The sequence below is a fragment of the Xiphophorus hellerii genome, chromosome 3 (genome assembly GCF_003331165.1).
Source record: "Xiphophorus hellerii strain 12219 chromosome 3, Xiphophorus_hellerii-4.1, whole genome shotgun sequence".
NCBI classification, from domain to species: Eukaryota; Metazoa; Chordata; class Actinopteri; order Cyprinodontiformes; family Poeciliidae; genus Xiphophorus; species Xiphophorus hellerii.
The window spans coordinates 5,849,821-5,867,763 of record NC_045674.1 but is presented as its reverse complement, the minus strand read 5'-3'; the positions used below and the strand labels follow the sequence as shown (position 1 = coordinate 5,867,763).

Below are 17,943 nucleotides of genomic sequence, written 5' to 3'. Positions count from 1 at the left end.
CTCCTGCCCTCCCCTTCCTCACGCTGCCGCTCATCTTTAACCCCCTCCTCCTAAAAACCCTCAGGTCTTCTCATCCACCGCTTCCACACTGCCTCCCTCGTTTTCTCACACCTCTTTTCTCTCTTCATCCCACCGCCAACCTGTTTTCAGCTGCTCACGTCGGCCAGCTGAGAGTAACAACCTGAGGGATTTCAGGACGAAAAATAAGGCATGTTTTTATGATATAAACATTTACTTCAAAGCACTTTACTGGGATTTCATGGGAAAAATAAACTGAAAGTAGCAAATAATGATCAAACAGAATAAAAAAAACAGTAATGTTTACAAATAAATGCACTGCAAAACATTTGAGCTGCATTCAGTTGTGTCTACTGTCTTCTGCTCTTTAAGTCAAATAAATTAAGCCAGTTTTTGATTTTGAACCTAAATGTGAGTTTGTGAAAGATAAACTTACAGTAGTAAGTTTTGTTAGCTTTTTATTAATTTTGTCAAACCTCCAAGAGTTGAATAAACTAGAGTTTTTAGGTTAGCACTTAAAAAACTGAAAAAAGAAAAAGATAGGAGTGGGAACTATTTCCCAGAATGCTTAGCGGCATGTTTTTGTATCCTGAGATGGACGTGCGTTACATCGATCTGACTCCTGTGTTTTATTAAGGCAAATGTTTATTTTTATGTCCCATTCACACTAAATGTTTTGAGCAGAATTCATTGTGATGTTTAACAAAATTCACTATCAGATCAGAAATTTTGTTCATGTAATTTGAAGCAAGAATTTAAATTATTCTAAAGTAAAATAAGTATTTATTTTAACTTGATATTGTCAGTAAAATGTGAGAAATGTGGCAGTTTAATGAGGTGAGGGCAGTTTTTTTGTCTTGCATGTTGTGAAATAATTATTTGATTAAAATCACAGATTTAATTTAAAACTCACATTCAAGATTAATGAACTTAAAAAACAATGTTTATACTACTTGTCTCTTGTTCTTAAATTAATTTCATGAACTTTAATTTCTGAGTTAAAACCAAAACAATTTTCTTGTTTGCATTTTCAAGGCAGCAGGTGGACTTTCATTTTCAAGTTAAACCACCTTCAAATGTTTTACAGTGTACCTTAAAATGTGACGATATTTTTTCTCACTTTTTTAAGCAAAATAGTTCGATCAGATGAGACGGTGAGACATTTTAACTTAGTAGAGTAATTTTTTTTGTTTGTTTTTACTGGAGCAGTGTTAAGATATAATGTCTGTGTATTATTGATTTCTATATTAAACCAGTAGACATGTGCTGTTTTGAACCAAACACAATACACTGTAGGAAAAGTAAAGATTTCAGAAGGGCACTGTCCTGTCCTGAGGAATAAAGGCTGGTGCTTTATTTAAGCATTTCTCTGACTGTGAACACCAGTTTCATGTCTTGTCACAGATTCTCAACTAAAAGGTATGCTTGAACTTTGACTAGGCCATTCCTTTTGAATCTCTTCCTGTATGTTTAGTGTCGTTGCTTTTGTAAAACAATCAAAAACATGTTTGTTTGTTTTTTTCACTTCACAGCTGTATGCTAGTTTGAGTTGGTGTCTCATAATTTCTCACTAAAATAAATTGTGACACAACATTAAACAGTATGAATATTTGTCAGCCATATTTATCTTGTTGCCTTATATTTGCGTGTTTTTAATCCAGGATTCCCACATCTGTGTGACTTTTCTAACAATGCAAAGCCTCTGCAGCAGCAGCTAAATGTCAGTCGCACTGTTCACGCAGAGCGAAAGGCCATCCTGTGCCCCGCAGTCACCGTGTGTCGGTCACATGTGAGGGACATATCAATACTTCAGCTGCCTCTCCCACTCTGGATGTAAACGCCCACCTGACCTACACAGACAGCCTAGAGGCAGCGCTACATCACGAACCACGGCGGGCTGCCCGCATTTGGGTCGGTGATCTTTGATGAAACTCGATTCATGCTGCGGTTTGTTGGTTGGACTAACCGTCGCTTCCGGTGGAGCGAAGCCTGTAAAAGGCGTCAGTAAAGGGAAGGTTAACTTAAGGTTCAGATGAAGACGTGATGATTATTCCTGGAAACGGCGTGTCAAAAGGTTCTGTTCGGAAAAGCAGAACAGAGACAGCCTTTTACGTCTCCTGCAGAAAGAGTTTGTTGTGTGAGATTTAGCTGGATGTTGCAGTTTGGGCTCATTAGAAAATGGCCGTTAAATAGCAGCGGCCACGAGATCTACCGGCCGGAAGAACAAGATATAGCCGAGCCCAGATATAGGGTGTCTGGGCTCTGCTCTAGAAGATTTATAAACCTTAAAGGTTCAGCAAAGCAGAAAATGGGAACAAGTCGGATTGTTTGTTATCAACAACAACTGAAATTAGCAGTTTTAATCAAGTGATGTGAAGAAAACAGTTTTTTAAATGAAAAATTCATGACAAAAGTCAGATTTTTGCATTTAAGCTACCTCATGAATTACAAATATTTCATGTCCCACCTTTGAGCTTCCTGTTTGCACACAGAGAACCTGTCCTAAAGCAAGTCAGTTTTTGAAATTGGTCACATTCAGAGAAAAAAAAAGTAATGTTTCTGTTCATGGACATCATTCACTGATGCTTTTCCCCCAACTTCAGAAATTCTTGCTGTTTTGTCATGATGAATTCAATATGTTTATAAATTGATAGCATAATAAAGCTAATAGACCAGAAAAAAATGTTTACAGACTTCTGTGAAATGACAAGAAACGATGAGTCAAAAGTTGAGGAAAGCTAGAAACTGAAAATAGTTTCCATGTTCATCTTAGCAAAATGGCTGAATCTAACTGAAATATTCATACCCCTTAAACTGTTTCACTTTTGTCAGATTAGAACCCCCAAAAATAATTAATTTTATTTTGAAATTATGTAAGACACCAACTCAAACTAGAGCTAGAGACTGAAAATAGTTTCCACATTCCTCTTAGCAAAATAACTGAAGCTGATGCAGACCCTCCTTAAAGAAAACTTCTACATTTTTAGTAAATAAATCAAACAAAGCATGACTTTCCACTTTCAGGATCTGCAGAGGTGGAAAGAGTAAATGGGTTATGGTAATGTTTGTCTTTAAAAATGTAATTTCAGAGAGTCATACCCTCCAGGATTGTGTGTCATTAGCCTTCAAAGAAGCAATTTGTGTGGTCAGTGCTACTTAAGGATAGGCTTAAATTATTAAAATCTGTGCTTGATATTGTTAGGTTTTAAAGTGTAGCTGCAATGGAAAAGATTAATGCTGAATCTGTCTTTTTAGACTGTGTCCAATTTTCTTAATCGTAGTAAAACAAGAGCTTTTAACTCTGGCTACCAGCACAACACCCCACCCAGCTGTGCAGAGCACATATATCAATTCTACCCCATTTTCTACCCACAGGGCTATAAATAGCAGCGAGTGGGTGGGCGTGTGTGTGTGTGCGTGGAGCCTGGGGTAGAACGCTGTGTATCATGATGGAACCATTACATGAGTGTCTGTGCAGGAAATCTTTGATATTTAATACATCTATAGCTAAAACTGATTTAAAATTAGCCTCACTAAGAGTTTAATCTTTCAGCGCAACTCGCCTGCGTTGTCACTCTTTCCAATTCAGTACAAAAATACGTCAGTTATCCCAAAGTGAGATTAAAGGTTGTCATAACTCATATCATCCAAGGATCTTCATAGAGTTGTTTCAGATGGTGATGCTGTTGGCAGGAGGGATTTCCAGTAGCAGTCAGTCTTACAACAATTCTGAAGAAGCCTCTGACTGTAAACTGTTGCTGTATGACAGTAATGACATATGAACAGCTACATTTCCAAGCAACAGAAATGATATACCACAGTAAAATGATCTGGATTATGCTACTGCTCAACCTCATTTGTTTCTGTTGCTCCTCTTTAAATCTCTGTCTAGCTTGAACAGGTTAGGATAGGTCTATTGGCTGTACAAAACATGTTCGTTAAATTTTTTTTACACAAAATTATTCTCAGATAATGAGATTTTAGTTTGATCAGTTCAGCCTATGTTGAGCTCCTTTCAGAATGAGCTTTTTGTCACTTTACATCCTAATGAGTTGCTGCTGGCCTCGCCTCCCAACTCAGCGTTTAACACTCGCACATGAAAATGGCTGAAAACAGATGCCAAATTATACAACCGTAACATCTTTGAAAAGTAAAAATAGAACCCTCTGCACGACCAATAAGAATGCAGCGGATGGTTTCTGGATGTTAAGTCGACGACAAAATATTTGTCATTTCCTGTAGCCTCTGTACAGCGCATACAGCGATAAGAGGAAATCTTTCCTGCCAACAGCCATCACCATCTTCAGTAACTCTCTACAACAGCATTTAATTCCCTTTTAGGATGAATAAAGTATTTTTGAATTTGAATTTTGAATTTGAAAACCAGCTGTGCAAACATTCTGGAGTTCTGCTTTGGTTGCTAGGCAACATGCTGGGCATAGCTGAGGTTGCTAGGTAACGGGTAGCGCCTGCTAATTTGTGACGTTACATTTCAGAGGTTTTTGAAACGACTTTTCTTCCAGATACCAAAAAACACAAACTTACTGCCAAAAACCGACTATGAGGAGTTTTTTAAAGAGCTTTGGCTTTTTTTTTAGAAGCAGCTAAGACCCAAATGAAAGTATTAAAACGTGCAAGATATGAATTTTAGTATTTTTAATTATTAACACATGACTGACAAGAATAAAAATAATTGACTGAATAATCCAACCTGTGCATTTTAGATGTGTGTTTGATTCCAGTTGAATTTTCTACATAAATAACCGATAAAAAGCATATTTAATGTTTCCACTTCGCTCCTCCTGCCTGTGATGACGTTAAAATTCAGCCTGCTAACCGTCTTGTGCTGTCACATGTCCTCTCTGTGCTCATACACAGTAGTGCTGTGTTGCAGGATTTCTTTGTATGATAATGAACATGAAAGGATGAGTCACTGGACCAATCTGTGGACCGGAGGAGGCTGCTCACATTTGTTCCCATCTGCCATGTGATGGATTAAAAGCTCATCTAATATGATCAGGCGAACGCTTCAAGCCTTAGACAAGCACTTAGTGTCGATGTGGCATTGACACCTTGACTGATCAAGTATTTAAGTCAAATTGCTGCAATTAAAGATACAAATCTACAGTAGCTTTTCACATACAGGCTGACATTTCTGCTCACTGTTCTTTGAAAACTCAGTCAAACTGAGAACATCCATTTTTGGGTCTCGCCACAGATTCTCAGTTTGATTCATGTTTGAACTTTGACACAATTTTACCACAACCTAATTTGTGGAGTAATTTTCTTTAATTTCTTTGGATTATCCAAGTAGTTGTGGACATTTGATGTGAATTACATGTCTATGGTCCCATTAGAAATATTTAAGTTACCTGCTGGATTGGCTTCTCCATCCAGAGACGAGCAACCTGCAGAAATTACTGCCTTGCTTGAAATAGATTTTGTAAAAATGTGTGGAAACATGAACAGAATCCAATAACTGACCAGATGCAAGTTTATTGAGTTGTGTGAAACTAATGTTTAGAGGCATATATTCTACAGTTCAGGCATTTAATGGATAAAGTACGAATTGGACAGACTTGACTGAGTAACTGTGAGGACAAACAGGAAGTACTGCAGAAACAGGACATGAAGGATTATCCCATTAGATTCCTTTCAGAAACTCAAACTTCAGCAAACTGTAATTTTTGGAGTTGTAACCATGGAGGAAAGAAGTTTGTTTGTTTACCCAGGATTGTTTCACCCGCAGGACCGAACAGAAGAGAAACTCTAAAGGCTGGAAACTTGGAAATGATGATGTCGAAAAGCGAGGAAACGCCGGCATTGAGGTAAACACACAAATACTTTTTAAACGCACTATAACTATTTGTTTCATTCAACATTGATCTACTAAATTGGCAAATTTAGTTTGGTTAAATATATCAAATGCTTTTAATTTGTTTAATTTTTCCATTCTGTGTTTTAAATGTATAGTCATTTACAAATTAACTTTCCAAAAATGATCTGATTTCTTCGTTTCTTTCATAAAGTTTGACATCTTTATACATATTTTTGACCAGATAAAAAATGTTTTATTTTTTTATTTTTATAAACGCTTGTGGACTGCAGAGTTTGTATTTTTTTCCCATGTGGCAAAACGGTTGGACACCACTAGTTTGGTTGAAATGTATTTTCTAGACACATACTGCCATTTTATAACACAGTCAAGTAATTATTTTATAAAAATGATATATATATGAAATAAAACTTAAAAGGAATTTGACTTTGTAATTTAGTGCCTTGAAATTGGGCCTCTGTCTCTTTAAGAAACTCCTGCTCCGACATGCTGCCTTCAGGAAGTAATCACAATGTCACTCCTCTATAAATCCTTTAAAATCATCCTTACCAGCATAACATTATAACATAAAATAAAGCCCAAAAAGTCTATTTTAAATAATACTACCCCTTTAAGGCCTTACTGGCATTTCCTTATTCTTTGTTACTCTGTCAAGTGAGGCAGATTTCCCTCCTCTTCGCCGGTGAAGTCCGCACTAAACTCCAATCAATATGTCAGGTCAATAGCCTGTTGATAAATCACTTTAATAAGCCAACAGGTGATTAAAAAACAAATTAACTGCACAGAGAAGCATTTGTATCTTTCAAAGAGCATTTTATTTTCAAATTAAGCTCTTCTGTAAAGATAAACTGTTTAAATGTAAATTTGTTGGACTCATTCAGTTTTTTAGAAAGCATTTACCTATACATAAACCTCAACAATGTTGCCTTTTTTAGCTCTTTTTAAAATATATTGTGAGGTTTTGTAGTCATGTAGAGATCAGGATGAGGATAAACATGAAGTATATTGGTCAAATTTCTAAATAATAAGGTATTTCTCCTGCTGATGCAGTCTAAAAATGCCACATTTATTTTCACTTCAATGAGAAATATATTCCTAACTTACTGAAATAATATTCATAAAGCCAAAAAAGATCTGCAGTCACTTTACACTGCAGAGGGAAAAAAGTATTAAGCAGAAAACTACGTCAGCATTGATTTTTAGGATCCTGAATGTAAAAAACAAGCTGAATGTGATCTTCAGTCATCACCAAGCAACAGCAAGCAGGTTTCTAAATACAGGGATTCATATGCAACACTAAAACAAGAAAATACTAAATACAACTCCTTCATTTCACTTCAGTTAGAAATGTATTGATTTTAGTGCTACTTTGTTGGTAAAAAAAAAAAAAGAAGGTAAACTCCCCTTCATTATCTTGCCATGCAAAAATGGAGAAAAAACACCTTGTTGGCACAAGAATGATAAACTTTTTAATCATAATTTGTGTTAATCTCATATAATTGCTTTAAAGTGCAAATCCAGAACCTTTCTTTGTAATTCTGTGCTACTTAAAATCATTTTAGATTATATTTATTGATGATGTGGTTTTTGATTTCACAGTTTTCCTGCAGCTGCCTTTCCATTAAAAATGTATGCAAAGAAATTGTTCCGTTATCGTTAAAAGACACAAGTTTGCAATTGCAATGTAACGCAATTGAATTCAAGTAATAAATATATATATATATATATATATATATATATATATATATATATATATATATCATGCTGCCATTATCCTCCTCCCACAATGTCCGGCTGTTGGTCACATGACGATGCAGTTTTCTATACATAAGAAAAACTACCTCATTCTCGAGGGCCGCTGTCCTGCAACTTTTAGATGCACAACACCTGAATAGAATAATTAGGTCATTAAGGCTCTGGAGAACTGATCTACACAAGAAGGAAGTAATGAAGTTATTTCATTCCAGTGTTTTGTACCTGTGGCACATCTAAAAACTGCAGGACACCGGTCCTCGAGGACTGGAGTTTGAGACCCCTAGCGCAAAAGCTTTTTATTGAAAAAAGTTCGTTTTTTTCTTAATTGGTGTGTTTCCATTCTTAATTCCAATTTGCAATTTTATGGTTCATGGAAATGTAGCTTACGGATCAAGAGCTAAGAGTAACACATTACATGGAAACAATCATAAAACGTTTACATAAAATTGCAATAAAATGATGCAAAAAATTGTACAGTAATTGTAAGGCAGTGGCTTAAATATGTCAGCAGAAGCCACCAAGATGTTATATTTGTGCCGTGGGCTCTGGTGGTTGGTGTACCATGTCCCTTAATGAACACCGTACTTTGAAACCATGACAGCGCATGTACATCCATCCAGTTATCATTGAAAACAATTTATTTACTTACTTTTGTCGTATCTTGTCGCGTATTTTAAACATTTTTTTAAAATCTTGTCGCGTATGCTGGACTGACAGCTCCTCTAAATGTCGCAGACCTCTTAATGCGCATGCGCACGATGCTCTGAGAACACCGTTAAGCTACACTGATCGCTAGCTCCTCACTAGAGCCAAATATTAGGTTTAATGACTTAGTTTTGTATGTTTTTTAATATGTGCTGTATTTGAAAAAAACAAAACAAACAAACAAAAACAAAAAAACAACACTGCTTTAATGAGAGTTGTGTTAACACGTAGTGTTCGCTTGTGGTTCGGAAGGTGAAGCCGCTGTCAATAAACTTAACGGTCTCAACCACGACCTGGACCGCCGTGTGTCCGACTCCTGCCTCAACCTGAACTCCGACAAAAACCTTTAAAATGCAACACAGAACCTTCAAAAGTAGCGAGATGCTATCTGACACGGACAGGGCTACAAAATTATACGGACGGTGGAAAAAAAGCCCTAAAGGTTCTGGTTCATGACAAGCAGCTGATGTGTTAAGATCAAAAAATATTCAGCAGATCAATAACACGATTTACTAATCTCTTGTTTTTCAAACAGGGAGCTATTGCAGTGATCTTAGAGGTGCTGGGATTTCGTTCTCGTGTTGGCAGAGTTTTGAACCAGCTGCCTGACTGATTTGTAATCACATGATTACAATAATGAACCTGGAAAATAAAAGTACGAGCCAGTTTTCATGTGTTTTAACAGAAATCCCCACAATTAATTGTATCTCAAAACTGTAAATACGAACGTCAAACTGCTGCAACTTTCTCACAATACTGACTTCTTTTTTTTTTTAACCTCTGAAAAAAAAATCTGTTCTGGTTTTGAATAAAATGTGAACAGTGGAGCCTTTTAAAGACAGGATGCTGGATGAAAAAGAGACTAATGACGGGTGATAACAGCACCATCTGCTGTGGACCATTTGTTACTCCCACACAAGATCTGGAAACTGTGAGGATGAATTCAGCCGCTGTTTCAAAATCTAATCAAAGCTGACAAGCCGCAGGCATGAAAGAAAATATATTATTAAAAATCTAGTGTTGCTTAAGCCTTTGCATAATTTTCCTTTCATGTAATTTAAGGGATTAAGAAAAGACACAAAGAATTTAAGCACTTTTATTTAAATGAGAAATGGAAAACAGACGGTACATTGTTGAGCATTAATTCTGTTTTAGCTTTGAAATCATCAGCTTCAGTATGAACAGCACCCATCTGATAAGAGGTATATGTTGTTTTGTGCCTCATCTGGAAATGTTACGATTGGTCCTTCACTATGGACTGCAGCATCTATGATGGCAGTGACATTTTAAATATAATCCTCCTAAAAATGAATAATGTTTCCGCAAAATTATCAGCCTATTTTCTCTTTGTTAATGGCTCATTTGCATAATTAAGCTTTTGTTATAAACAAGCTTGAAGCAGCTGTGCATTAAAAGGTTAAAATCAAGCAGAAGTTGGACCAATTCCGTTTCTTTTTTCTAATAAACTACAACTTAATAGATTGATAGATCAAAACATGCTAAGATGAAATCCTTTGAATCCAGACGTCTTCGTTCTTCCTGGATCCTGTCGGTGCCTCAGTCGTCTTTCTTCTTGATGCTAAGCAGCTGGGAGAAGCTCTGCAGGGCCCAGTACAGCAGCGAGAGGGAGACAAAGGCCTAAACAAAACCAACACAGGGTTAGAGCTGCAGGCGTAGCTCCGTTTCACACCAACACACGTCTGCGAGGCGCTGAAACCAGAACAATGTCAAACTGGAAGAGGAGGACTCATAACAAACAGGGGATCAATCTATGGAACAGCTAAGGTGGAGATTTAAATCGCTGAAATGTCACAAGTTCAGTTAAGAAAAGATAACAAAAAAAACCAAAACAAATATTCTGTTTTTGTGTCTCTTTTTTTTGCTCATCTTGTTTAGGTTCTTTAGCTTTTATTTCTCTACGATACGATTTTACAAAAGCTGAAAAAATATTTCTGAATGTATAAAAACTTTATCTAACTTTAAAATTCACTGCATTTATCCAACAATATTATAGAGGTCTTACATTCAATTGAAAGTAATTTGGATTTTAATTTTTAATAAATATCCCAAATCCCATTTGCATATTCCATAATACAAAGTAACTAAATATGTTTTTAAAATGCAAGAACAGCATACTTTTAATAGTACCAATATTTATCATCTTACAGGCAAAACCTGCTCAAGCCAAGATCATTTTTGTCATTTTTGCTTTACTATTTAGTGACAAAAATCACAAATTACATTCAAAGACCTTTCAATCATCAATGTTTGCTACGGATTAACAAAGAAGTAAAATGGCAGCCATAGAAAGTTTAATTTCTGTCTCGTTTTAGTCATGAACCACAGATTTAGGGGCTTAGTGGTGCATATAAACTTTGGTTCTGTACAAACCTCAGTTATGGAGCGGCTACGTAATGTGAGTTTGGTGCAACAAGAAAACGAAACAAATGTAGAAAATTTGGTTTCCATTTCCTTATTTTGATAAACTCAAAAAATACGGAAAAACCAACCATTTTTGTAAGTGAGGAAACTCCATGGTACAAAAATACACAATTTGTCTACTGGGAACATTATATTATTCTTTAAGAACATAACAGTTTATTAAGCAATATCATCAAACGTCTTTAGTGTTTAGGTACCTTTATACTTTTTAAATAGTTTATTTTATTTTAAACTTGGTTTAGGATTTAGTTACATCTGCTACGTGTTACGGTTATCATTAAATAATTTTGTAACCTGATAAAGACCAGATGTTTTTTAAAATAATTTTTGCAGAGACTGATGGTGGAGTGTTACACAGTTGAGTATGTTGACATTCAGTTTGTTTTATGTGAATCTGGTTCGGTATTTTACAAAAATAATGAGATTTACTTTAAGGTATGAGCTGATACTGAGTAAAATTACCACAGTTTCATGTCACTTAAAATTATAAGCGATCTGATGGCTTTTAAATGGAAATGTAACAATTATTCATATTTTAGCTGTTTGTAAAAGCTTGAACTTTTTCTAAAAAGTCAGATATGTGTTTCTTACAATCAATAATGTTGATAATCTCCTAATGAAGATTTGATGCTAAAATACTAATTAAATCTCCTATATTTTAAAACAAATTGTCAGCTTGAAGACCAGAAATCAGCTGCTGAAAGTCGTGGAGGACGGAAACAAAAACATGCTAATGCTAATCTCTAATTAAATGGTTTTAGCATGGTTTTCTATGTAAAAGAGTGATTGGTACCTCTCTTCTTACATCCAAGCTATAAGGGTCTGTTATTCAAAATAAATATTTCAAAACAAGGAGAGAAAATATTTCTGAGCTTTCCTGACAGCTTAGGGCTAGTCTGCAAACACTTGTGGAAGAACGAGTTGCTCTGTGAAAGGATGCCACCTGTGCCGTAAGCTCAGTCGTAAAATTTTCTTGCTACTAAATATTTAACAGTCAACAGAGTGGAAACACCTGGTCATATCAGCGAGTTTCTGCACAGAGGTTTACATTTCATGTTGTTTTCAGATTAGCTGAAGAACAATGATTTAGTCAGAGATTATCGGTTTAACAGTAGCTGTGTTTTTATTAACCATACAATTAAGCAATTTGAAATTGCCAAAATAAATTTGCTTAATGGAAACAACAATTTCCAAAAAACTCTTGTTTTTTGATTAATTGTTTTATACTAGGTGAGGTGTTTTTTGACCATTGAAGAAATCTAAATTCAGTCTTAGTTTATTCAGACCCTGAGGATGAATTAAGTTCATATTTGTTATGATAATTGAAGTTTATTAGGATAAAAATGATTATTCGACAGTTAAAACAATTATATTAGACACTATGCTAAGGCCCTCTCGTAAATGTGCATAAATAATTACAGTTCAGCAGTTTTAAGGATTGGCTATGGACCCTTTGCAGCTACGTCATGTAACCATCCAGGCGCCATGATGGACATCGGAAGTGAGGGACGGGAGTATTGAACTGAGCGACTGAAATTGTTTCCCAAAGTTGTTTTTGCCAGTTTATTCATGGCTTCTACTTGTTCGAGTCGAGCTCATTTGCTAATTTGACTGTGAACGTAACACACCTGGTTGTTACAGCGGGATTTCACATGAGTCACATGATTGGCAGCCAGATGTTACTACTGGCAGAAACGACAAAAAAGACAACAGGAAGTGGTTTGTTTTTATTTGGTCTTTTTTTTTTTAAACAATGTGCAGCTGGCTGCATCAGAGCTTTCACAGCATCACATAGTTCATAAAACGTTGTGTGTAATTCTAACATGTTGAATCCATAGCATTTCTGTAAAATAGACTACAATTTCCCCAAAATGTAGCCGTTCACAAGGTTAAAGGGTTTGTTGTTCCAACGCCTGAATACGACGTCGGCGTCTCCTCTGATGGCTGAATTATGAATATCATCTCATGTAACTTTATATTCATCGCTGCCATGATTTTTAATGACTTATTGACAGAACAAGCTTATCCACATTTGATTTTAATTAATTTTCTTAATGAATGAAAATACTGCAATTGTGAAATTGTTTTTCTTTGACATTAGCAGAATATAAATAAGGATTTGCGCACATCTGTAATGGAAACGCAGCTAATGTCCAAGATGAATCCACAAAAGAAGCAAACGATTATCCACTGTCGCCTCATGCTTGTTCTAGATTGCACCATGGAATGCTAAAGATAGACGTTTTATCTGTTGTGGGAATTAGTATTTAAAACATAAAAAGATACATATTGTAGTGATATTAAAAAACGTAACCCTGGTCTACCTTGATGCTGATATCTGGCTCGTCTGTGGTTGCAGCTACAGATTATTGGAAGGTCAGAAAGATTAATTAAAATCTCCTTAATCTCCCATGTCATCCCTTTCTTAAAATAATGGCTGAAGTCATTTTAGCCAAAAGTGATTTTGGCAAAAGAAAAAAAAAAAAAAAATCACCATCTCTTTTTTTCCGATACATGTTTCAGGCAAAAAAAGAAAAAGCTTTTGGCAAAATACTTAGAGGTCATTACTTTACCAAGGTGACGATATGCTAATGAAAGTTATAGTGCTTGAAATTAAGACTCAATTTCTATGTTTTTACAAATTGCTGCGGTTGAACTTGCTAAGTTTGTGTAAATTGTAGCCTTAGTTTCCTGTTTGAGCGCCCGGTGTGGTCTCCTGCTGCTGTAGCTCATCTGATTCAAGCTTCAATGTGTTGAACATGTTGGCTTTAATAAAGAAATATAAACTCTACAACACTGAAACAAAGATCACTGGTGAACTATTATATCTATAAACGATTTGGACCTGCCTTAGCTGTCTTGTGATGTAAACAAACTAACTATAACTTCATTATACATCATAAAGTCAACATCTTATTTTGGCAGCATTACAAATTTTTGCTGCTGTTTTTGTTTGGATAAAAGCAACTAGATCATGTAGATCAGGGGTGTCCAAAGTGCGGCCCACGGGCCGTTTGTGGCCATTGGACTGACTTTGTGCGGCCCCCAACTGCGATTAAAAAAATGATAAAAATTTGGCCCGTAGATTCAGATGGAGACTTAAAAATTGTTACCAACATAATTTTGGTAGCAAAATTTTATCACCAATAAAATCTTATTTATCACCAATAATGCCAAGAGACATTTACTGAACAGCCAAATAAGCTTCTGTTCTTTTTTTAAACGAGGTTAAATACAGCAAACGTTTGGAAGGGAAGTGACCCAAATCCCGATTTATTCAACTGAGCCAAAAAGAAACTGAAAACTACGTTTTTCTTTTAATACAGCAAACATGCAAAATTAAAGTAGAACATTTCTGCCAAAAGCCTCAAATTTTGAGAATAATTTCAGAAATTTTCTAGAGAAAACAATGAAATTTTCTAGAAAAAAAAAATCAAACTTTTACATTAATATAAGAAATTTTCTAGAAAAGTTAGATATTTCAGAATAATAAATGTCAAAAACATTTGTTTGAAGATTTTTCTAGAAAATGTCAAAAGAAATCACAAAATGTCTCAGTCTTTGGTGGAAATTCAGTCCTTCCAATGCAACACACTGTCGTAAAAATCTACAATAAATGTCCAGCTACTTTATTTGCTTGATTTTAGGTTGTTTTTTTGTTCTGTGACTATTTTGAGTCTACAATTTTGGCAACAAGTTTGAACACCACTGATGTAGATATATTCAGTTAAAAAATTGGAAGAAAATGCTAAGTGTGACAGTAACTGAGACAAAACAGTGAGACCTGTGAAATGCTGCCGGTCTCAGGATGATGTTAAAAATGTGACTTCAGAGGTTAAGTAGTGGGTCCCGTCTCCTGACACTCTCCCGACCGGGTCACAGGGGTCGCAGCCGTGGGGGACTCCGCTATTCGGAGAAAACAAGGTGAGGGAGGGGGGTGTCTCCACCCCTCGCTGAGTTCTGGCCCATAAACTGCATCCTACATCTCAGCCCAAGCCAAAAGCAGAACGCTGTCTGTCAGAGGAGAAAGAAGGAAGAAAAAAAAAGAGCTATTTTCCTCCTTCTTCTCGGCACGGCAGCTGTTTTTCTGTGAGGGATTGACGTCTCAGTACCTGCTCTGAGATCAGCCGTCCTGCTGTAAGAAAACAGGAGCGAAATGATCGATGAGCCGCAGAAGCCGAGGGGATTCAGTCAGATTAAAACATGGTGGATTTCTCCTTTAGTGACACTGAGCCACATTCACAGGACAACCTGTAGTTTTAGCATTTATATAAAAATGTTTTGTTCAGGCAGATGAACTCAAATGGACTTGAAGAAAAAAAATCTTAGAGAAATCATCACGGGGATTTTTATTTAAAAGAAAAATGGATTATTAAATCAAAATGATTTTAAAATGCTTCTGGTACACAAGCAGAATCTCTTAAATACATTCATTTCTGGTTTTAATTTTTCTTATCAAAAACATTTTTATAAATATTTATAGTATTTTCTTAAATATTTGTATTTTTTATGCACATCAGTTAAACTTAACTAATATTTTATAAAATAGGTAAATTAAATAATTTAGGAAAACTTCAATATATGAAATTTCCTGTTTGACACAAAATGCATTATTACTCTTATGACCTTTTCTACTGCTATTCAGTGCTTAATGTAAATTTTTTATAACTAATTATTATGGTTCTAATCAATTTCAGTATTTTGCAACATCTTTAGACTTAATACAACAAAGATGACAATTTCAAAAACATCTAAACAAGAAAAAATACAAACTTTTTTTACTTTTCTTTCTTCCATTTTCTTTTTTAATGAAAAGTAATTATTTTTGCATCACATAAAGAAAAGCACTTTTAACAGATCTCCAATGAAAAAAGGTTAAATAAAAGCAAAGAGGTTTCTCCAGTAAAAGTATCTCTCATCTGTAATTACTAATCGATAGTTCTCAAATGGGCCTGAAAAACGTCAGACTTAAAGATCACTACGCTTTCGTCAAAAATGAGATGAAATCCCCTAAATTCAAATCAAACATGAGTGGCTAAAACTCCAAACTCCCTGAAGTCAAAACAGATGGAAGATTTCCAGAACGACAAGCTGTGGCGTGTCTTTTTTTTTTCCTTTTTCTTTTTTGGTGATGGACAACGATGGAGAGCAGAGCGAAAACCTGGCAAAAAAATGCGCAAATCATGTTTCACTCAAACTGGAGACCAGAACATGACAAGGAGCTCCCATCGAAGCCGCATGTGGAGGGCACCTATTTTTCTTCTGTTCGTCGCTCCTCATTTATCCTCCGTCTGAGCTACATTTTAATACGCTCTGAGGAAGTCCATGTGGGACAGATTACATGTGGAAGGAAGCAGGTCTGATCGTCCACAAATAAGCACCGCGATCTTTTCCAAAGAGGAGAGGTCAGCACATCGACTCACACTCACTTGGTTTTGAGCAAAGGGAAGTTAGCGAAGCGTCGTAATGCAAAACGCCTAAAGTATGTGGTTTCTGAAAGAGGTTTCTACAACTCTGTTGACCTTAACTCATCCAGGGAGAGCATGTGGTCAGAGGCTGTAATGCACCGCAGAGAAAAAGCTCCAGAGGTAAAGGGAGGATTGGTCATGTTTCTTGATATTCAAATCATATATTATGCTGCAATGTGGGGCAGTTGTTAGTAGCCCTGACACAATAAGCAACAAATCTATTAATTACATGATATATTATAATGAGCTCAGTAATTTTTCTCTTTTCTCTCGCTCTCTTTCTATCAAAAACTGGATGACAAAGACTTCAGTCAAATGCTTTAGCCCTTTTTTTTGAAGGATAACTTTGTTTACAGAGACTCCATAATTTATTTAACTTGTTGTTTCTGTCGTTTTGTTTGTTTATTTTGGATATTTAAAATGTCTTACAGTGTTAAATATTCATTAGAATTTAAAGTTTATTGATCTTTGAGAATGTGTTCTTGGATTATTATGTCATTATTGCCATTATATTACTTGAAAATGCTCTCAAAACAGTAATACTGTTCTGTTCTAAACAATAATCGTTTATCGCAATAACTTCTGGTACAATTTATTGTCCAGTAAAGCTGTTGCCTTGCCAGCAGGAGAGCCAGGATTATAATCCTGAATATTATTTGATCAAATGAAATTCAAATTTAGAAAAAAAACACAAAAAACCCCCATAAACCAGACAAAACAAAATTGTATTATAAAGAAAAACAGATATTTATGAAATATTTACTACAGTGGAGAGAAAACAATTTTTTTTTCTTCCACTGTTTTGGCTACAATTAATGTTTGAAAAAGACAAAGCTAGAATGGAGCTTTGAGATTTGTGAAATCTTTACTGTATTGTTAATAAAAAACAATACATTCTTGCACTCTACATGTTAAACTACATCTGTCATGAAAATAATGTTTAAGTCTCATTTTGTAAGTAAAATGCATTTTGATAAGCTGCAGGTTTGACTGAAATTGACATGTATGCTACCACTGCTTCAAAATAAATATTGTAGCAATCACATAACACTATTTCACACCAGACGCTTCACTAACCTCAGCATGCTGGATGCTTGAAACAAAGTGAAACCTTAAATTTTGACTAATTTTAATCACTTGGGGTTTTATACGGAGTGCAGTTCAGCTAATTGTTAGCACAGTAGAACAAATTTGACACCTTTGATCCCAATGCACATGCAGTATTCAAACTAGGAGAACTTCAAAAGTTATTTCACAATATCTGCTAGGACTTCATCTTCCACAGAATTTGTTTGTGTTTCTAGAGTGTTTTTTAATAGATCTAAATGTGACAAAATAAGAAACTGTGTGACAGCAATTTGCTTCAAAATGTTAACATTTATTTTTTGTGAACCCAGAACAACAATCGCTACAACGCTAATGTGGAAAATATTCTGTTCAAATTTATCAAAATGTGGAAAATGATGGTTTTGTTTTTGATGTACTTTTTGTAGCTGCATCTAAAGTAAAATAACCTACAAAATACCAACTGGAGCCATTTGCTCTGACAGTATCAAACATTTAGAAACTCAATCTGGCAGCATCCAGTTAATTTGAGCAACGCTGGACGCCGCTGATGAACACAAAGCACCAACGAGATCCTGCAAACACCCACTTCAGTACCAGCAGTAATAAACTTCCAGCCTTCAGTGGGTTAACATCGCAGAACCTCGCTGCTCT

At 35.5% G+C, this 17,943-nt stretch overlaps 1 protein-coding gene across 1 annotated transcript in view; it reads right to left on the bottom strand.

The window, feature by feature from the left end:
- Nucleotides 1–9,394: 9,394 nt before the first annotated feature.
- agmo (alkylglycerol monooxygenase) overlaps nt 9,395–17,943 on the bottom strand; it is an 81,373-nt gene continuing 72,824 nt past the window's right edge. The window contains exon 13 of the mRNA XM_032559321.1: nt 9,395–9,952. Coding sequence (XP_032415212.1) covers nt 9,872–9,952 — 81 coding nt within the window. The 3' untranslated portion in view covers nt 9,395–9,871. The remainder of the gene's footprint in view (nt 9,953–17,943) is intronic.